This window comes from Mastigoproctus giganteus, chromosome 12, assembly GCF_048544385.1.
Source record: "Mastigoproctus giganteus isolate SK-2022 chromosome 12, ASM4854438v1, whole genome shotgun sequence".
Taxonomy (NCBI): Eukaryota; Metazoa; Arthropoda; class Arachnida; order Uropygi; family Thelyphonidae; genus Mastigoproctus; species Mastigoproctus giganteus.
This window is the reverse complement of record NC_143586.1, coordinates 143,329,479-143,352,955: the sequence shown is the minus strand read 5'-3', so window position 1 is coordinate 143,352,955 and position 23,477 is coordinate 143,329,479. Positions and strand designations below refer to the sequence as shown.

General features: G+C 37.0%; 1 protein-coding gene across 3 annotated transcripts in view; it reads left to right on the top strand.

Moving 5' to 3' along the window:
- The window catches only part of kmr (pleckstrin homology domain-containing family A member kramer), a 666,551-nt gene that overhangs the window by 624,181 nt on the left and 18,893 nt on the right, over window positions 1-23,477 (top strand). Inside the window, exon 27 of one of the 3 annotated variants that reach the window (XM_090386566.1) lies at window positions 19,933-19,978. The exons of the other annotated variants lie outside the window; for them this stretch is intronic. Within the exon in view, the coding sequence (XP_090242692.1) occupies window positions 19,933-19,973 (41 nt within the window). The 3' untranslated portion in view covers window positions 19,974-19,978. The remainder of the gene's footprint in view (window positions 1-19,932; window positions 19,979-23,477) is intronic. 3 annotated transcript variants of the gene reach the window in all.

Sequence of the window (23,477 nt, the reverse complement as noted above, 5' to 3'; positions counted from 1 at the left end):
ACTAATATCAGTTCCTGTGAGCTCCCCAAATTGGTTAATCAATGAGGACTGACAGATCTCCATATAATTCTGTAAAGCACTCTCTTCCTGTTGATTCCTGAGATCTACCCAAGTTTCCAGGCTGTAATAGCACCACAACATTTCCATTTTTGATTATGTCAGCCAACATCGGTGTTGCAGTTTTTCTACAGTGACATAGATAAATATTATTACTAATATGGCATCCTATGATAACTTCCCTTTGAAAGTTGCTGAGCAACTTCCAGTGGGACCCATCTGCCATATTTGTTAATTCTAGTTCTGTTGTGAATGCAATTTGCTTTTATACCTATTCCTGGTATGTGGATGGTAGTATGTTCATTTTTTCCCAAATCCCAAATTGATCTAATTATACAATAGACTCTCGATTTTGAGGGATAGGTGGTAAAAAAAAAATATTCCCAGCTAATCCAAAAATACAGTAAGTCCCTGACATACGTAAGAGATACATTCCAGGACTTCTTACATAAGTCGAGTTTTACATAACTCGGGAATGATTAATACAATATTGCTACTATATCCTTGATATGCCAAAGTTACAAAAACCACATAATATCCTCAGAAGAATGGAGAAAAATAGTTATATATTTTTAATTAGTTCAATTAAAAACTATCTGGGGGCAGCGGTGAAGTAGCCAGAGTGGCACATAAGAAAAGAAAACATAAAAGGAAAAAAAAACACGTTATTGTGTTTTTTTTTTTTTTTTTTTTTTTTTTGCTAGTTGTTGGCGCATCGGCTTCTGTGGCCATAATGCACCTCCCAAGGTTTTTGCAGTACTTTGATCCAAGCCCGAGGCGGGATTCAAACCCGCGACCATTGGGTTGCCAAGCAGGCACTTTACCCACCCCGCTAGCCCGGTCGGCTCATGTTATTGTACTGTAAAAACTGCTGTGTATTTCATAGCCTAGGTTATTACAGTTGACTTCATTGGTGCCGATTCCTTCTCATATTTTGTCTTTCTCCTTTATTATTTCACCATTGCCACTGACAAATCTGAATTCTGCACGATACTTGTTAATGTTTGGCCATTTTCATACATCCTTATTATTTTAATTTTATGCTTCAACTCAATTGCTTTCCTTTTCTTGATAGATTTACTAGTACCGCCGTCCCTTATTCTCTTAGTCAACACCATGATAACATTCAAAATTAAATTTTTTGAACACAACTTCACAGGGTTAAGATGAAAACTCACTATTATCACCTCATGCGAGCTCATATTTTACTAAAGCACAGGCGCCTCCATAGCCAGGTGGGCAGGAGCAGCAGTGCGTAGCACACGCTTCTTGATTTAGACCGGTGTTCGAGCTCGTGACCACCAAATACGGAGGATGCGGAAAGGTCAGGGAATGACCACTGCATATCCCTGGAGCAATATGGCCTTAGTTGCTAATGCTCCTAAAAAACCAAATAACAAACAAACAAACTACAGCACATTTGTGGCGGTCACTGCCATAAAACAATAAAAACAATTTGCACTTTCCTGGTTATTGAGCTTTTCTGTTAGTGCAATTCATTATAAACGGGTGGTAAACTTGATCTTATTGCATTTGCAATAATACTGATAGCTGGAATTCTGTTGGTTTTTATGTTATTATAGTGAAATGTGTGTCCCCTTTACTGAAATCTTCAGTCATATAAAAAAAATATAAATAACATAACATAAGTCGGGGACTTACTGTATCGAAAAATGTTCAGCAACCTATGTAAAAAGTATAGCGATAGATAAAAAATGAAAAAACTTACCAAGCACTACTCGCGTGTCCAATGCGATGCTTCCCTTTATTTTTTACGATGTCGGTTTTAAATCTAATCACTTCCCTTTATTTTTTAATGTCACGTATAGTTTGGTTACCAACATTATAATAATTCATTAGAGATTTAACGGGTGATGCACCGTTTTCAAACTTTTGAATAATTTTAAGTTTTTGTTTAATTGAAAGCACAACCTTGCATTTGCCAATCATTTTAGCAATGTCTAAAACAAAAAAAAAAAAAAACGTTACTATAAAAAAAAAAATTCTTTTTTTTTTTGTCCTTCAAAAGGACAAAACAAAATTTGTCCTTTTGCAGTGCGATGGAACACAACAATCAATGCAATGCACTAAAACAAACTAAACATTTGGTCTCCTTTTTTTTTTTTTTTAAGCAGTGGGTGTGAAGACAGCAGGGGTTGCAAGATAATAGGCACACTAAGCAAAACATCTGTATACCTATTCTAGTTATTACTTGAATTTTATGATTTCTAGTTGATCTTCATTTGGAGTCTTGAAGTGTTCCGGTTAATCCGATCTCCATAAATCGAGAGTCTGCTGTATACTGTTTGTCACACCATAAGATGCACTTTTTTTTCTATAAAGAACGTTGCCTAAAATTTCCCCTACATATTATAGTTTTAGTGTGTCAACCTTGCAGCACACATGCCATTCACTGCCCTTGTTAGTGGCACACCTACTAATGTGAAAAAATAAATAAATAAAAAAGAAAGAAATAATGCATAAAATTAGAAATTATTATACAGTTCAAATTCTACTTTTATTGCTAAAAATTATAATACAGATTTCAGCATAAAGGGAACCCATGGTTCGTATTTACCACTTTGTAGCATTATTTTAACACCGTAAAGGTATAGTGAGCCCTTATGATATTGATTTGGTAAGGACAGATATTTATTTGCTAACCTTTATTAAATTTATTTTATAAAATTGTTTCAATTTTTTTATTATCGGGTCGCGGAAGAGAACAGTCAGTGGATTTTTGGCTGCTGTAAAGGGATAAGTATTTTTAATTTTTACCATATTCTTTGTTATTTAACATAGTACATTGTGTTTTACAGAGATATTAAATAGGTTTAGTAGTGTTCGTTAGCTTCTTATTTTGAATTTAACCTGCGATTTTTGGAAGTTACGACACCCGGTGTTGGCACCAATATTGTTGAACCGGCCGACATATTGTAGTCGATAAGAAATAGCTTGACGTATATATATCTCTCGAACTGATAGCGAAAGGTATAAAGTAAAACTAGATAGCATAATAAGAAGCGCTGTATTAGGAATCTGTTAGCTTATGATAGTATTATCAATTAATCAAAAATAATATTAATCTTATTAAAATTCATTGTTAATTAAATTGTATTTAAACAGAAATCATGACCCAGACTAGAGTTGTGAAGCAAAGATCACAACTAGCGAGCGTGCTGTGATTTGGGGGAGAAATGAAGGGGGCAATTCTCCATTGCATCACAGTCTCAAAAAATATGCGAAAAATGAAATGTTTGCCGACCTTTCTAAAACAGGACATGATCTAGCCAAGGAAGATGCCTTTTTGTGTGTGTGTGCTAGGTGTCTAGAGTGTCAAGAAATTAGGTTCCAACTCAGCATTCTGATCGGCATCTGTGACAGCTTAAGGTGTAGGGTAAATGCCCTCGAAGAAATTAATATGAGAGGCCCATCAAGCTCTCAACTATCCTGCTCAACGGCAGAGCTCACTCCTGTGCATCAGGCAAATCAGAGGCAATCTAAAAGGCAAAATGCACTGGTCCCAAAGGAACTAGTTATTGTTGGTGACTCTATTGTCAGGGAGATGGGGAATATTCTATGCAAGAAGGATAGGTGGAACAGGACCAGGGTATGTCTGCCAAGGGCAAAAGTTGATGACGTTGTAGAGCATATATCTTTTAAGGGCACGAAAGATGATGGTGTTGCACACATTGAAACTAATGACATTAAGAGTAAGAGATCTGCAGATTTACTCAACAAGTACAGGTCAATGTTGAAAAAAAAGTCGCGAGTTAGAGTTGAATGTGAAAGTGTCTGCAATTCTGCCCAGACACAATAGGAGGGAGTATATGATGAGAGCCTTGTCAATCAACTTGGCCCTGGAGAGATTGTGCAAGGCTCAAGGGGTAGAATTTTTTCAGCTTGGTCTGTGCTTGTTGACAGGAGAGACTGCTTCTGGATGGGGTACACTTAAATAGAAAGGGTGAATATTTGCTTATGCTATCGAGGCAGTTTTAGGTGGGTTGGAAAACTGCTAGCATGAGGGGGATACACAGACTGAAAGATTAACAGTGGCCACAAGCAGAGGCAAAAGTGATTCTTGCACTGCTTCTATTAGAATGAGCAGCAGCCTGGAAAGCAAGGTAATGAAGATTTCCAGGACTGCTGGGAGTCATAGTGAAACAAGTAAATACGTGGGCTGTGTTAGGGTGGCTAGGAGTAGGAACAGGTGCATGTATACTTGCATGTACACCAATGCTAGGAGTATAGTTAATAAATTTGATGACCTTGGTGTGCTAGTTAAGACATCAAAGGTAGATATCGGATACATGGTGTCACACAGATATAGGTAGTGCAGAGTTGGAATTTGGGAAGTACAATGTGTACAGGAAAGATAGAGGACAGGAAGAGAAGAGGGGTTATGCTGTTAATTAAGAAACACAAAATCTAAAGAAGTGTATCCAATTGATGTTGGTGGACAATGCAGTGTTGAGTCTGTTTGGTGTAAAATAAGCATTGGGAAAGGAAAAATGAGAGTAGGTATGTGTTATAGGCCTAATGAATCTGATGCGTTTAATGAGCAATTATGCAAAGAGTGGGCCAGTGAATCAGAATGTCTTATAATGGGGAATTTTAACTTTCCAGATTTGACTGGAACTTGTGGATTGATCACTCGCACACTAGCAAAACTTTTGTGGATTTATTGGAAGACTGTTTTCTACAGCAACATGTTCGAGAGGCAACCAGAGGGCGTAATACTCTTGATCTGATTATCAACAGTGATTATTCATGCATTAAGAATTTGCAGATAAATGAACCACTCAGTGACAGTGATCACAGTGTACTGATGTGGGAATTACTTAAAGATGTAACTACCATCAAGGCTAAAGGGAAGGGCTTTTGCTTTCATAAAGGTGACTACAAGGGTCTCAGACATTTTTTAAATTCTGTACAGTGAGATCAACTGAGATCAACTGATGATGTTGCCAACATTGAATTCTAAATGGGAAGCCTTCAGGGACTTAATTTTGGAGGCTACTAGGCTTTCCATTCCAACTAGGAAATACTCTTCAAGGTTTAGGCCTAAATGGATGTCAGATGAATTAATGAGGTTCGTGGCAGAGAAGAAGAATGTATGGGATGCATATAAAGTATCAGGCGACACAGAAGCCTATGGGCAGGTATAAACTAATCTGTAATCAAGTCACAAAAGAGGTTAGGCAGGCAAGGGCAGATTATGAGAAATCTTTGGCAAAGGATGCAAAGAAAAACAGCAAGGAGTTCTTTACTTATGTAAACTCTAGAAGGAAAGGGATGAATCAGATTGGACCACTTAACATAGATGGGTTGACTATTGATGATCATGCCCAGGTAGCTGATAAACTGAATGAGTATTTTGCATCTACATTCACACGTGAGGAGTTATTCAATGAGGGGAGTGCCAGAAGTTTATCAAACGCTAACAGGGAGCTAAGTGATTTTGTAATAACTGAGAGGAAACAGGAGGAGAAATTGTTGAGTTAAACATAAGGAAGGAACCTGGGGTGGAGGGATCTATCCAGTTATATTAAAGGAGGCAACAAAGGAAGTAAGCAAACCCATAGACATAATTATGAGGGCTTCCTTGGACTCAGCGGAGGTCCCCATGGACTGGAGGTGTGCAAATGTATCGCCAATTCACAGACGAGGTTCAAAAGGTGACACAAGTAACTACAAACATGTTAATTTACCTTGTGTTCTGGGGAAAATAATGGAATCACTGGTTAAAGAAGCATTGCAGGATCATCTATACAAGACTGCAATAATAGTTAAGACACAGCATGGGTTTGTTAAAGGGAGGTCTTGTCTGACCGATTTGATTAGATACTGTGATGTGGTTACAAAGGAACTGAATGCCAAAAATAATTTTGATATCATATACTTGGATTTCAGGAAAGATTTTGATACTGTTGCACATGGAAGACTGTTGTACAGATTGAAGAGGTATGGCATTAAGGGTAAGTTGCTACAATGGATAAAGGGATGGTTGAGTGGAAGACAAGAGAGAGTGGTAATCAATGGACACTGCTCTTCGTGGACAAATGTTATTAATGGAGTTCCTCAGGGTTCGGTGTTGGGCCCATTGTTAATTTGTATATTTATCAATGATACTGATGAAGGTATATCAGGTTTAATGTCCAAGTTTGCATATGATATATGACAGTAAAGACAGTATGCTACTCCAACTAGATCTAGATAAGTTGGGAAAATGGGCTGAGAAGTGGCAACTGAAGTTTAACATTCACAAATTCAAAGTACTGCCTATGGGTAGCAATAACCTAAGAGAAACGTACCAAATGTGTAGTACTACGTTCAGGAAAGTGGAAAGTGAAAAAGACCTGGTGGTAATTGTGCAGTCAAATATGAAGTTCGCTGAGCAGTACAGACGGGCTGCCAGGGCAGGTCATGGAGTCTTGTCAATGATATATAGGAATTTTGCTAGCAGGTTCAGGGAGGTGATTATCCCGTTATACAAGGCAATGGTCAGGCCACACCTAGAGTACTGTGTACAGGTCTGGAGGCCTCATTTTAGGAAGGATGTAGAGTTGCTATAATGAGTACAAAGAAGGGCAACAAAATTCGTGAGGGGAACAAAGGGGGTGCTCTTACCAAGAAAAGCTTAAATTCTGCAAATTGCATCACCTGGAGAGTAGGCACCTGCGAGGTGACCTGATTGAGGGTATAAGGCCTTGAATGGGTTGAGCAAGCTGAATGCTGATGGGATTCTTCCTCTTGCTCAGACTAAGAACCTGAGGTGGCACAGTTTCAAATTGAGGAAAGATAGTTGTAGAGTAGATGTGTGGAAATTTGCCTTTAACCAGTGGATAGGTGATTGGTGGAACTGGCTTCCATCTTTTGTTGTGGAAGCTAATAGACTAAATCAGTGGTGAGCTGTGAATATTTTAACAGTGGGCTCGCAGTTTTTCCGACTTTCTACCGAGTAAATTTGATCGGTCACGGAAGTGATGCCATCCGCGGCTTCCGCTAGAGGCTCTTCCCACGCTCACACTACTAGTGTAATTAGAGCGCGTGACGCATTTTTCGTGACTGGTATGATATCTCGAGTCAGGGGCGGACAGATGAGCTTATTACCACCTAACCATGCATATAAGTGAATGCGTAAAATGTTCCTAGGTCTATCTAAAAAAAATTAAAAACCTGGTCGTCATGCCTCGCCTTACGATGATAACTGGATACGACAGTGTCTGGAGTTCTAACTTTTTAGAATTTTTGAATAATATGACATCATAATCATGCTTCCTGAAGTTACTACTGCAGTAATTATGATTGCAACAATACAAATATTTTTCAACAATTTCTTTTTTTGGTTCGCATTTTCATTACATTCCATTGTTAGGTGTCCCTAACATCTGCGTATGTCGCTTCAACTACAAGATCGGTACATCAATCGGTGCTGTTTTACAAAGATATTTAGATACGTTGCACTCTCAAGTATACATCTCTTACTTTAGTTATCATAAATCCATTGTATCTTGTCTTCCAGAAATTATGAAAATCTGTGAATGATCAATAAAATATTTACAATAAAAGAACTCTTTTATTTGGTAATCGATATATACAAATAAAAATACCTAAAAGAAATACAAAGGATGGTTCGCATAAACCATCTACCGCGCATGACCAGCACACGCGCAACTTTTTTATTCGTCTTTTTTTTTTTTTAACAACTAGGGAAATATAATGGATACATTTTTTTTCATGATAAAATTTTAATATTGCCAATAAAAAATAACACGAAATATTTCGCATATCACAAATAACAAAACTATCACAAACATTTCACAGTATAAAAACAAATATTACATAAAGAACAAACTTTCTAGAAACGTACACAAAACAATCACAGATTACATGAAAAAAAATTATTTCACAAAATATTCAAGAAAAATTTATTCTAAAAATTGCCAATTTACTTCTTTATTAATATTTGTTGTCGATCTTCTGCATTTGTTCAATAGCTGAGCGATGATTACAGAGGAATGATTTGAAGTAACGATATGAATCAAATTGAAGCAATGGTTTTCAATTTAGATATATGGTCATCATAATCTGCAACGCGTTTAATTGTCAACATTATTTATTTATTTATTCATTCATTCATTCACACAATATTATTCATTATGCTGAAAGCTCACTCAGCTTCAGCACTACTAATCAGAATGGTTTCAAGCATATTTCTGGCTTTCTTAATTGAGAAGGGAATTTCACTCGATTTTAAAGATAAACTGTCTTCGACAAAATCTCTAAAATCATTAATTTTTATTTCATATTATCAGAAAACTTAAAAATTTCTTATTTGGTTTACACTGCCTTGCCACCGAGATGAAGGTTATTTCTTATTCCACGATTTCTGGTAGCGTATGTTTAAAATTTCTTTCAATAGTATTATTTTCTTTATTTAATTTAAAATCACCCTGTTGCATTAATAATTTATCCTTTAAGGATAAACCAATGCATTTAATAACTTGTCACAAGGTAATTTTTTTACTTTCGATTTTGATTCCTTCAAATTCTTTCCACTTCAACACGCTCTCAATTTTAGCTTCATAATTTTTCAAATTAGCAATAGCATTGATAGTTTGAATAATTAATTTATCTGCTTTTACCATAGTGAATATGTAAAGCTTCTGAAAGATAAGAGAGCTCCTGCAGGATGTCGATCATTAGTGCTATATGCTTAAGAAATTCCAAATTTAAAAGTCGATTTAATAATCCGGAATATTTAACTTCTGGTTCAAAATGTTTGCACAAAGCGGGATGATTCCTCCAACCCACAATTGCCATCCACAAGCTAAAAGCTGCTCATTGTGGCCCGAACACACGACCGATCTTTATAGTTTCCACATCAAGTTCTTTAGCAATCATCCTTAATTCGCGCTAGTTTTTTGGTGATACAGTTTTTTTTTTTTTTTTTTTTTTTTTTTTTTTATAATTATTGCCTGTGTGCCATTATATTTTAGAACATTTTCTACACAGTGAAAGGCTCGACAAAATTTCAAAATCTGCCAACATTTCATCTTAAAGTTTATATAATATCTTAGTTGCCTTAAACTCCTCCCCCCCTCCACTTTGCTACTATCACTGGTTCTTTGAATACGGTGCAAAATGTCGGAATCACACAGATATTCAGCTACTGTGACCGTGTAAACATAGACAGGAGAAATTTACTGGAAGACATGGATCACTCACTTCTCCGAAAAACATACGCCCATTTGTCAGAGTAAAGGGGAACCATAACACAGGTTGACCAGGGACTATTATCCGTTGCGGGAATCTTCTTAATCCTCTAACTGGCTATGGAAAGCATATTGACTAGCGCGACTTCTGGCTATGTGACTGCTTAGATTTTACTGACACTGCTAACATTGTGAAACGGTAATCCTTTTCACCCTTCATTCGCACTTTCTAACTACCTAAATTGCTTAAAGGCCAGAGGTGAGAACAATACATACAAAGTTGTCTCTCCTAATCCGTTCGTTACATGGAAATTTTCTTCCTTCAATGGAAACTATTTTAAATGCAATTACCAAGGAGAATCAAAAAAATTTGCAATAAAGAAGTTCGTGAAACAGAAGTCGGACTGTCATTAAATCAAAAATGAAGCAGTTTTAAAATACATAACTGATCGATTGCGCCATTAAAATGCTGGGAATGGTGCCCCCACCCCCACCCCACCGTAGTTTCAGCTCTGGATACTCAATAATTGCATTCAGGATTTCATTCGTAAAATAAATGATCATCTCAACAATGGGCTTGCAAATTTTCAAAAAAGTAACAATGGGCTCTTGCGAGCCCACCACTGGCCTAAATAAATTTAAGCCTGAGCTGGACAGGCATCTGGAACGAATGGAGGGGTGAAATGGGAGGGTTTGGTCTTTTTTTTTTTTTTTTTTTTTGGCTGATGCTGCATAAGCTTGCTTTCTTGCATCTTATTCCTTTATTAATGCTAATTACAAGCTCTTAGTGTATACAGCAATTTCTTTATGTAGTTAACATGATGGTGGTGGTGTGGAACCTGACAGGTGCTTTTCAAAAATAACACTCCTGTGTTACCTTTTAATTAATGATTGAAAATACTAAATTATATTTAGTTTCCTAAATATAATAAGTTTTTACTGTACTCTGTCCTGAATTTTGTTCTTATGGTTTCTACAGAGTAATTAAATGCAAGCACCGTTGGTGGTGTGTAGCTTCTGACAGGAGCCACACCACAATTTGAGCAACACATTTGCCATTTGCATGAAAAGTACCATGTAAACTGACATTGGTACGAAGTTTTTAATTCCGTGTTTGTTTGAGATTAATTGCCTTTTCATTCCCATAAGTTAAATAAACATCTGTGGTCATAATAGATCCTGTATTTTAAATAAATAAAATTTTATAACAAAAAATAAAATAAAATTTTTTTTTTTTTTTTTTTTTTTGTTATAAAATACACATTAAGTAAGTAGATAATAAAAGTTTGAAGTAAACTTATAAACTAAATTGGGCAAAAAATTGATGTAAGCTTAAAAATTAAATCAGGCAAATAATTAATAAGATTTGTGGCATTGCTGTTTTCTAAAACATTTTATTCTATTTTTATTGCTGTGCACTGTTATTGACTATTTTGCTAATCTGTTTTGAACTATGGTGTTAAGAAGATGCTAAACTGGAAATTAGAAATCTGTATGAGTAAACAATTATCACAAAAGCTCTTTCACACTTTTGCTGCCACCTAAAGCTGAAAGAACTCATTCAGTGTGCCGTAATTTTCAGAATGTTGAAAAAATCAACATTCTAACATCCTCAGTTTTAAAAATTTATACATAATGGTTGAAATTTAAAAGTTTGGAATTCATCGAAAAAAGTTTGTTCATGTACATATTCTAACATTAACACAAGAAAAAAACAATTAAAACTGTATATCAAGTCAATAACCAAACACCAAGCATTACTGCAAAGTGTTCAGTAAGTGGTTAATTTCATATGCTTTTATGTTTATGGTACTTGTTGGTTGACCGCTTAAGAATGGCTGCTTGTTTGAGTTATAGCACACCAGTCAGAGATTTTGTAAAGATGAAAAGATGCTAACTCTAGTTCTTGAGTTGTAATCCCATCCGTGTTAGTGACAGTCATGAAGACTAATTGCCTTTTAGGAAAAAAGGCTAATAAAGTGGGAGATTAATTTGCTATTTTTATTCAGCTTCATTTACTACAATAGTGGCAATTTACTACTATAATGACACCCAGTTGATATATAGAAGTAAAGTAATTAGAGTAATACCATTAAACTGAATAAACATCTAAAAAGATGCCAAATTTTGTGTGTGTGTGTGTGTGTGTGTGTGTGTGTGTGTGTGTGTGTGTGTGTGTGTGTGTGTGTGTGTGTGTGTGTGTGTGTGTGTGTGTGTGTGTGTGTGTGTGTAGACAAAAAGGTAAATATCAGTATATTTGTGTATATGGAGGGGAGATGAGCTATCAGGTATAATAACCATGGAAAAACAGGGAGAACCTGTAAGTAAAAAATCAATTTACCTGAAATAAAAATAAAATGCAATTAATAATTATTGTAAGCACCTAACGCTGTGGGTTCTAGGACTTTAACTACTTCATCAAAGGGTCAGCAGCTAAAATCGTAGGAGCCACAGCAGTAGGCCAGGTCTCTGTTTCTGTTATGATGTACATGTAAATGGTATATGTATACATCACAGCTGACCTGACACAGACCAGAAGAAAGAATAAAAAACTATAAAATAAAAATAATAATAATGATAAATAAAATCCTGTGGAAAGAGATGTAAACTCAAAGGAATCTGAGAGATGGGGAAAAACAAGAAAACTTACTGTCTGTATGGACCGGCAGACATTGAAAGTCAGTGGTGATTTAAGAAGAGAGCTGAGTGTTCACTTGCAATGTATATATGTGTCAGTTGAAGTAGCCCCGTGTGGGGGGGGGAAGGTGTGAAATAGTAAACCAGAACTGTACCCGTGTGACGGGGAAGTGAGCAATTAAACAGATGAGGCAAAAAGCCAGCAGAGGGAGAAACAAAAACTAGCAAAGTAGTGTGGAAAAGACACTAAACTTTGTAATAGAAGAAACAAGTAGCGATAGTAGAGAAATAGTAGAAAAAATGAGGGAGATAGAGAGTGATAGAAGATAACAAAAAAAAAAAAAATGTATAATAAGAGGTAAATAATTAAAATTGACAAAATAAGGATGTTACCACACAACTTACAAAACCAGCCTCTCAATGAGATGTCAACAGCCAGGGCTGCAAGCAAAATCTGTCTTCATTTCTGATGTAAACCACAAGCCAAAGGGTAAAATTTCTCCAGTTTTTAATTTGTCATCTTCATAGTGTCAACTGTGAAGTTCACAAGTTGTTTTCAGACAGCCCCCCCTTTTAATTGTTGTAAAATTTTATTCACATTTTTATTTATGTTTATGCTTTTTACCCTTTGCTTTGTGGTTTACTTCAGAAATGAAGACACATGTTGCTATTTTGTTTGCAATCCTGACCGTTAACACCTGACAAGAGGCTGATTTTGTAAGTTGTGTGGCACCATCCTTATTTTGTCAATTTTGTAATTATTTATCTCTTATTATACATTTTTTTTTGTTACCTGCTATTACTCTCTATCCCCTCATTTTTTTCACTTTATATACATACACACACACACACACTGTGTCACTGGCGACGGCTTGAAGTCAGGAATGGCTGATATACGATTGTAGTTCACACACGTGATGATCAGTTTTTGAGTGTGTGTGCTAGGAAGAATGAGTCAGCATCAAGATCTTTACAACTTCAAACGTGAAATGATTGTAGGGGCAAGACATGCTAGTGCAATATCTCAGCAACAGTCAACACTATTAAATGCTCCCTTCTGTTGTGTCACAGGGTGCCTCCGTAGCCAGGTGGGAAGGAGCAGTAGTGCGTAGCACACGCTTCTTGATTAGACCGGGGTTCGAGCCCTTCACCACCAAATACGGAGGATGCGGAAAGGTCAGGGAATGACCAGCGCATATCCCGGAACAATATGGCCTTAGTTGCTAATGCTCCTAAAAAACCAAATAACAACAAATAACTGTTGTGTCACAAGTCTACCATGGCTCAACCACAATTAAACAACCAGCCAAAGGCCATGCAGATGGGACAGCTACATGTGGTCGATGCCCATGGTGAGTGTTGTGTGTCTCATTTCATAACACAGCACAGTGGCCCAGCTAACCATCCAATATGATCTAGGAATATCAAGACCAATATCCACATGGGCTGTGTGCCAGACATTATCTTGTACAGCCTATGGCAGTCAGTGGGTATTGTGGATATCCCCGTACTCACTGCGAAACACAAGAAGGCTGTGTGCCAGACATTATCTTGTACAGCTTATGGCAGTCAGTGGGTATTGTGGATATCCCCGTACTCACTGCGAAACACAAGAAACTACACCTTGCACAGGCATGTCAGCACTGGACCATCAACATGTGGAAATGTGTTGCCTGATCTGATGACCAGATGACAGATTTTCATGAATACCCATTTCTGAGTCTATCAAGCTGATTGGTGTATCCACAGTTATAGAAAGCAACAGGAGATCATGGTGCCAAGATGCACTGTTGGTATTTGGCAGGCTAGAAGCGGTGACTGTATGGTTTTGGAATTGTTTTCATGGCATGTCCTGGGTCCTCTGATCACCATTAATTATTGACTTGATGGGATCACTCCCACCTTCATGATGACAGTGTATCCAGACAACTCCAGCATCTATCAGAAAAACAGTGTACCATGACACAATATCTGGTAGGTTGCTAACTAGTTTCAGGAGCACAACAGTGAATTCTCCATCCTCCTATTGCCACCCAACTCATCCCATTTCAACCTAATTGAGTTATGACCTACGGGAAAAAAACATTCAAGTCTGACAGTGTATAGGCATTACTGGACACATTGTGCAATGCATGGGTAGCACTAGTGCAACACATACTGCACACCATACCAAAAAAGTTACGGGCTGTATTTCAGGCAAAAAGGTGACCACTCAAGGTATTAGATAGATGTTGCCAATGCAAAGCCAACTCAGTGTGTATATACGCTATATATATATTTTTTAATTAATTTATTATTTAACCAATTTTTTTAAAAAAATGGATATATCAGCAATTACGGAATATTTGAACAAAGCAGTGGAGATGCTGAATGAGATGCATAAATTGTTAATTTGGAAGAAACATTCCGTAATATCATTTTAGTGCATTCCAGCAGAAAAGCTGGTCTGTACTGAAGTTTTAAAAATTCTGATATCTAGATAGGTCTATTAGTCTACTCTGCATAAAACCCTCTTTGGCTTTGTTTAGTGTAAGTTGATGCCCATGTTTTGTGGCTGCAGAAAATCTACTTTGCAGATGAAACCAAATGTCATATTTTTGCAAAGTAGATAGTAATAGACTTTGAAATCATCTTTATCCTATTGTGCTTCCTTGGAATGGTACCTTCCAGAATCTACCCAAGTTGTTTTATGACATTCCAAACAACATTCCGTAAGTAGCATGCTGATCTTTCAGTTTACCAAGATGTTGATTTGGGTAAATTATATTAAGGAGATATCATTCAATAATGAATTTTGCCAAACTAACAATTTCCTTGTCACTTTTGTAAAATTGATGTCCTTGTATTCTACATTGCAAATATTTTGTGTAATCAGTATTGTAATGATCCCTAATTGTTTTCATTACTGATATATATATATATATATATATATATATATATATATATAGAGAGAGAGAGAGAGAGAGAGAGATTGGCTTATTACGGGGGTATTTTCTTTTGTTATGTCCTACTTACTATTTTGTCGTCTTTGATTATTTTTATTTTCTTTTTATATTTCTTCATTGATATTGTTCAGTCCAATTTTTGCAATACCAATACTGACTTAAACTCATGAGGCATATGTCCAGTCTTCCGTCCAGGGGCAAACTTTGATCAGGTGTCACAACCATGGATAGCCCGAGCACAACTATACCTCCCCTTATTCCACTTGCTTTCTGCTGTCCTTTAACACTATAATGTATTTCTCATGCGCGATTAGGCTGGCCGAAAGCAGTATTGAGTTGTTATCCTTCTGCTATTGCTTCTGTTTTTTGTCTTAAGCAAAATTCAACACTATTTTGATAGTCTTCTATTTTCCCTTTTTCTCCCTTTTTATTCTCATTTTGCTGACACATCTGCCTCATTTGTTTAATTGCTTCTGCTATTGCTTTCTTTTTTCATGCATGGGATACATATAAATTAACATGTTATTATTTTATTATTATTATTATTAGCCATAGGGTGCAAGGAAGCGTGAGGCTTATGCTGCACCAGCCAAAAAAAAAAAATTCTGAATTGCCCCCATGAAAAAGAAAGAGAGAGAAGTAGAAGGGAATCACCAAGTGACACAGAAGCCTATGATAGATATAAGCTGGTCTGTAACCAAGTTACACAGGAGGTTAGGCAGGCAAAGGCAGATTATGAGAAATCTTTGGCAAAGGATGCAAAGAAAAACAGCAAAGAGTTCTTTACTTATGTAAACTCTAGAAGGAAGGGGATAAATCAGATTGATCCACTTGATATCGATGGTTCAACTGTTGAAGATCCTGCTCAGGTAGCTAACAAACTAAATGAATATTTTCCATCCACATTCACACATGAGGAGTTATTCAGGGAGGGGAATGCCAGAGGTGTATTCAACTCTGGCAGTAAGCTAGATAATCTTGTAATAACTGAGAGTAGAGTGAAGAAGAGACTGTTGAAGATAAACACAAGCATTACACCTGGGATGGATGGAATCTATCCAGTTATATTAAAGGAGGCAGCAAAGTTAGTAAGCAAACCCTTAACCATAATTATGAGAGCTTCCCTGAACTCAGGGGAGGTACCCATGGACTGGAGATGTGCAAATGTGACCCCAAATCCACAAAGGAGGATCAAAGGGAGACACAGGCAATTACAGACCTGTTAGTTTAACTTCTGTTCCAGGGAAATTAATGGAGGCACTGGTTAAAGAAGCATTGCAGGATCATGTAGACAAGACTTCAGTTATAGCTCGGACACAGCACGGGTTTGTTAAGGGGAAGTCTTGTCTGACTAATTTGATTGGATACTATGATGTAGTCACAGAGGAACTGGATGCAAAGAATAACTTTGATATCATATATTTGGATCTAAGAATAGCCTTTGATACTGTTGCACATGGAAGACTGCTGAACGAATTGGAGCAGTGTGGCATTGGAGACAAATTGCTGCTATGGATAAAGGGATGACTAAGTGGGAGAAGACAGAGTGGTCATCAATGGACACTGCTCTTCGTGGACTAATGTTATTAGTGGAGTCCCTCTGGGTTCAGTGTTGGGTCCATTGTTGTTTTGTGTACTTATAAATGATACTGATTATGGTATATCAGGCTTAATGTCCAAGTTTGCAGACGATACGAAGGTTGGCAGGGTTTTTAATGACACTAATGACAGTACACTGCTGCAACAGGATCTAGAAAAGTTGAGCAGATGGGCTGAGAGGTGGCTAATGAAGTTTAACATTGACAAATGTAAAGTACTATATATGGAAGGCAGTAATCCCAGAGTAACGTATCAACTCTGTGGTACCACACCGACAGTGGTAGAGAATGAAAAGAATCTGGGGGTAATTGTGCAGGCAGATATGAAATTTTCTGAGCAGTGCAGACAGTCTGCAAGAGTAGCTCATGGTGTCTTGTCAATGATATACTGGAATTTTTCTAGCAGGGATAAGGAGGTGATTATCCCCTTGTATAAGGCAAAGGTGAGGCCACACCTTGAGTATGTATACAGGTCTGGAGGCCTCATTTTAAGAAGGATGTAGAGCTGTTGAAATGAGTAGAGAGAAGGGAAACAAGATTAGTGAATGGAACAAAGGGTTGCTCTTACAAAGAAAGGCTTAAGTTTTGCAAATTACAGTGTCTGGGGACTAGGCACCTGTGAGGTGATCTGATTGAGGTGTATAAAGCCTTGAATGGTTTGAGCATGCTCAATGCGGATGAGATTCTTCCTCTTGCTCAGAATAATCACCTGAGAGGGCATAAATTCAAATTGAGGAAAGACGGTTGTAGAATAGATGTGTGGAAGTTTGCCTTTAGCCAGCAGGCGTTTGATTGGCGGAACAAACTTCTATCTGTCATAGAAGTTGATAGCTTAAATAGATTCAAGGCAGAACTCAACAAACATTTGGAGCAAGTGGATGGGTGAAATAAGGGTGTTTTTTTTTTTTTTTTGGCCGATGCTATATAAAGCGTGCTTTCTTGCATCATATGCCTATGCTAATGCTTACTTCCCCGTCACATGGGCATGTTTCACTTTGACCATTTCACACCTCCCCCCCCCCCAACACACACACACACACACTTGGGGTTACTTCAACCAATCTAAATGTACATAGAACTATCGACTCATTTCTTTGGTCTCCCATACAGTCCTACATTCATTACACTCTGCTAATTTCACTGTCTCTGGTCTGATCCTACAGTAAGTTGTCAAAGAAGCCTGACTTTATTCTTTTATCTTAAGTTTACTTTGTTTAAATTTCAAACTTGGCATTTTGCTTTCTTCCATACTGTCACTCTTTTTTCCTTGACAGAACTTATCGGTTCTAATTTAGCATTTTTTTTTTCTTTGACAGAATTTATCAGTTTTATTTTAGCATTTTACTTTTATTTATTTATTTTTGAATTATATTATTTTTATTCCTTCCTTTTTGGTCTCTATTGGATCGGCTATGATGTATACGTTTCATATGTATACATCATAACAGAAACAGAGACCTTGCCTATTGCTGTGGCTCCTACGGTTTTGGCTGCCGACCTTTTGAAGATGTAGTTAAAAGTCTTTGGACCTACAGTATTGGTACCATTTTTATTATTTTTAAGTTAATCTTAATTTCATTTAATTTCAGGTAATCTGCTTTTACCTTGCAAGCATGCTCAATTTATTCCATTGTAATTACACTTGACAGGTCAGCAACTCTTACTCAATACACTGATCTAATACATTTGTCTATATATATATTACACAAGAACCAATATAACAACTTCGTATATACTCTTCATCTTGTTGATTTAATGAAACATATAAATTACATATTGATCACATTTGCTATCAAAATGGATTTACCATACTGTATTTTATAATTGTTGTTCTGTAAAGTAACCCTCTTGACAAGAGATTCAAGAAGTGATTTCATTTATTATTTTGATACATGTCTATAATAAACATTTGAATATCATTATTATGCATAAATAAAATTAAGTAAAGCTGATAATAGTATAGGAAGATGAAATAATTTTTTTTATTATTTGAAGGACTTTTTGGGAGTTTTTCTTTATTCCTGTTTTTTGCACTTCATTCACGAAAGAATATTGTTTGAATATAAATTAAATGATGTTTTTATCTTTACTGCATATGTATATAATTTTTTTTTCAGCATGATTAAAGATTATTTTAAAACTTTGATTCTCACTTTTTTTTATAATTAGCATGAATTTAATGCATTATGTAATTAAATGCAATGTCTCACTTTAAGTGTAGTGTTTCCAAATTTAGTTTGCTTTGTAATTTAGTAAATGCTTGCTTTAATGGACCTCAATTTAATGAACTTCAGAAACAGAGTGCAGCATCCACCGAACTAGGCTTTTCATCTGTAAGGAATCCTATGATGAAACTGTCTCATCTATAATAATTACCATTGATTAAAATATTTTATCAGTGAAGTGGATTTAACTCAGCTGATGAAAATATTGGCCTCTTTCATTTATAAATACAGTATCAGATAATCAGATAGAAAAACTAAAATACTATATGAAGCATTTTTTTCTCTTTCTTCTATGGCTCTTGAAGTAACTTGTTAAGATACAGGAGCTAATATTGTGGGCATGTTCCTTATACAGGTTCCCCACCGCACTTTAATAGCCATATCAAATTTGTATCAGCAGGCACTGTTGACTCTGGAGGAAGCTTCTTGCTGTGATAGTCCTCATGGTACTTTAGTTTCATCACTATTATTACACCAAAGGACTTTTGGGGAGATATTTATTCAGAGGCAGCATCAGAAAGCTGCCTAGCTAGAGCTTGCAAGGTTCTTCAAGCCCCTTTATAAAATAAGATTTACATGATTCACATAAGTAGAGAGTGTGAATAGGTAGAATTTTTCTTGCCATCACCTTCCATTAGCCTGCCAAGAATGTAAAACATTGATGGAGTGTCATCTGGCTAGCCAGGTGGGTAAAGTGCCTGCCTAGCAACCCAAAGGTCATGGGTTCGAATCCCGCCTCAGGCTTGGATCAGAGTAAAATGCAAAAAACTTTGGGAGGTGCATTATGGCCACAGAAGCCGATGTGCCAACAACTAACAAAAAAAAAAAAAAAAAAAAAAGAGAGAGGAGGTAAAGCTGTTCCGACAGCTTTACCTCCACATAATGGCAACTCCATTCAGAGTTGCAACTATGCAATACAGAAAAATTTAAAGCACTTTTACTCCACACAACTGATAATTTCAGTAAAATAGTGTTGCAACATTTTTAAATATTTTTTATGCATTTCTTTCAATTTTAATGGACCAGTTTAGTGGATAGACGTTACATCATATGGTTTGTTAAATTGAGGTTTTATTGTATGTATGGCTATACATTTCTTTTTTAATTTTAAAGTTTGATATTTGCATGTAAATTTTAAAAAAAATAATGGTTATGCAGAATGATTTCACTTTAAATTATTGTTTCACCAGCCTTCTTGCTTGAGTTGCATGACTTTTAAGTATTGAGCTAAATGTCCTTAATTCTATTGCAGCAAGCGTTTCTAGTTCGGACCATTCCCAGACCTCATCATAAATAAGGTTTGATATTTTTTTTTTTTTTTTCTGCACATCTTTTACTTACTTTAGAATTAGGAAACTAACCATTAATCTTTATCATTTGAAATTTAATAAATTAATATAAAAGTATCAGCTAATTCTTAAATTTGCTTTTTATATATAATCATTCCACGTAGTGATAAAATTATAATGTAAGTAAGTTGTATTTGATGCATGATGAAAAAATTATAGTTAAAATATCAAATATTTATCTATTGCATAATGGGAGATCATAGAGACATTTAAATTGTTGGAATACTTGTAGAACTAAAAGTTAGTTGGAATACACATTCAATTAGTATTAGTAGTGGCAAATGAGGCAAGAAAGAAAGGAAGTTTATACATCATCAGTCAAAAAAAAAAAAAAAAAAAAAATTCATTTCACCTTTAAATTCCCTCAAATAGTTTGTCTGTTTCTTCCTTGAATTTATTTAAACTATCCACTTCCAAAACAACGGAAGCTTCTTTAATCAATCAACCACCTGTCAGCTGAAGGCAAACTCACATCTCTTCTGCAACCATCCTTGCTCAACTTGAATTTATGCCTCCTCATGTGCATAGTCTGAGCAAGAGAGAAAATCCCATTGGCACTGAGTTTTTGCTAAAGCCATTCAAAGTCTTAAACCTCAATCAGATCACCTCACAGGTGTCTAATCTCTAGATGATGCAATTTGCAGAACTGAAGCTCTTACTTGGTAAGAGCACCCCATTATTCCCCTTGCTAGTCTCATTGCCCTTTACTGTATCCATTACAGTAGCTCTATGTCCTTCCTAAAGTGAGGTCACTAGACCTGTATGCAGTAGTCAATATGTGGCTTGACCATTGCCTTATACAGTGGGATAGGATAAGAACTGTCCTTAGCCCTTGTAGAAGAATTCCTGTATATCATGACAAAAATCAAGCATCCTGTTTGCACTGTCCAGAGAACTTCATATCTGACATAATTAACCCCAAGTCCTTTATATTTTCCACTACCCAGAGTATAGTACCATACAGTTGGTTATTTACTCTTATATTAGTGCTACTCATATGCATTACCTTGAATTTGTCAATGTTAAACTTCAATTGCCATTTCTCAGCCCATCTGCCTAATTTTTCTAGATCTTTTTGAAGAAGCATACCTTCATTACTGTCATTAGTCACCCTGCCAACTTTTGTATAATCTGCAAACTTAGACAATAAGCCTGATATACCTTCGTAGCTGAGTGGTCAGGAGCGGGAGTGCAGTAGCACATGGTCTTTGAGTAGACCGGGGTTCAAGCCCCTGACTACTAAATACGGTCGATCTGCCAACCCACACTGGACCAGCGTGGCAGATTATGGTCTATTTCCCTCAGCATTAATTGTTGAGGAGGCTTCCATCCTGCAGTGGGTTGATAATGGCTGCACTTTACCTTTACCTTTTTTTTTACCTTCATCATTTTCATTAATGAATACAGAAAACAACAGTGGGCCCAGCACCGGACTCTGTGGAACTCCACTAATAACATTAGTCCATGAAGGGCAGGAAATTCAGGAAAGTTTTGAATATTGTTGCATATAAAAGACTTCTGTACAAATTGGAGCACTGTGACATTAAAGGCAAGTACTGTTATGGATAAAGGGATGGTTGATTGATATAAGACAGAGAGTGGTCATCATTGTACACCCTGATATCTGAGTGACACCACATCTCTGATATTCTCACAGTGTCTGCATTTGATGACTTGACTAGCACTTCAAATGCATCAAATTTATTTACTATGCTCCTAGCATGTGTAGATGCAAGTATACATGCACATGTTCTTACTTTTAGTTACCCTAATGATTCCGATGTATTTCCTTATTGCAAGATGACCCACAGCAGGCCTTGAAATCCTGGTACCTTGCTGCATTTTCCAATAGAAGCAATGAAAGTGTCACTTTCACTTCTGCCTGCGGCTGCTATTAATCTGTTTATCCTTCTCCAAGCTAGCAGTTTTCCTATTCACTGCCCCTATGGCATCAGCAAATATTCTTGCATCCTTTCTGTTTAAGTTTAGTGGAGAGGCAGTTTCTCCTGTTAACAAGCACAGACCATGCTGAGACATCTGGAAAGACATACTAATGTAGCTCATTCCCAAGAATCAATTCCCAAGCCTCTAAAAAAGCTTGTCGACCCATAGCCTCCTTCCAGTGTTGTGAAAAATCTTGGAGCAGCTCATCTTGTTCAGTTCTTCTGCTCACTATACTGCTGCCACCCTCCACTCTGTTTGCCAGTTCAGATTCAAGCAAAGCCTGTGCTGAGGGTGCCATCTTCCACATTGTCAACACTGCTGAGCATATGCAGTCCAAGTACTTGCTGGCCATCTTGGTCAGCTTTGAAGGAGCATTTGGTGAAATTGTTTTGCATTGCTTCCACCTGCCGACTGGGTAGCTGGGTGGGTAAAGTGCCTGCCTGGCAACTCAAAGGTCGCGGGTTCGAATCCCGCCTCGTCCTTGGATCAGGGTACAAAATGCAAAAACCTTGGGAGGTGCAGTATGGCCATAGAAGCCGATGTGCCAACAACTAACAAAAAAAAAAAAAAAAAAAAAAAAAATGCTTCCACCAGATGTGTGTATCACAGAATCTCTTCTGGATCATGAACAGTTATTTCACAAATTGCGCAGTCACCATGCAAAACAAATTTCAAACTGAGACACAGCTCATCACCCAGGGCTCAGTTCTGTGATCTTTCTTTTGGTTCATCATCTTGGATGAGAGATCGAGTTTCAAAACATTACCATAGCTGCTTTTGTGGTTGATCTTATCGTTCTCATTCCAGGTGATAGTAGGACCACCCTTGAGCACAAGTCCAGCAGTGTCCTGGGTCATTGGGCCCTAACACCTTGACTTAACATTTCTCCCGGTAAATCCAAAGTCATTAGTATAAAAGGACTGCGTGTTAAAAGAAAACCTTCACTTATCCAAATGCGGACAGCAATTCCAGCATACAACCGAATGGAAATACCTAGGACTCACTATTGACCCAAAACTGAACTGCAGTGCCCACATTTGCAACGTTAGGATAAAAGTCAAAAAAATACATTGGCCTACTTTCTCGTGTGACCAGATCTAGCTGGTTCTCGGAGGCAGGTCCTTTTGCCATTCTCCACTCATGTTTGCTCATCCTTATTGTCTGCTACGGGGCAGGCATTTGGTACAAGAGAGCACTGGTTGTCCATAAACATGCCCAACTTGAAACCATCCAGAGGCTGATTCTTCTTACTATTTCCAGGGCCTGCAGAGCAGTGTTTACCCCATCCCTCCAGGTTGTTGCTGCCACCTTGCCGTTTGACCTGGAAGTGGTTAACCGGACTCAGATACTGCATCCGCAAGGGAATTCCTGTGCGAGTCTTTGATTTTTCCATTGATCTGGTTAATGATCTGAGTTGAGAGAAAGATCATCCTTTAGAAGCTCTCGCTGCCATTTGGCAGAGAGGACGACCTCCAATATAGGACTAGTCACCAAGAAGTTCATC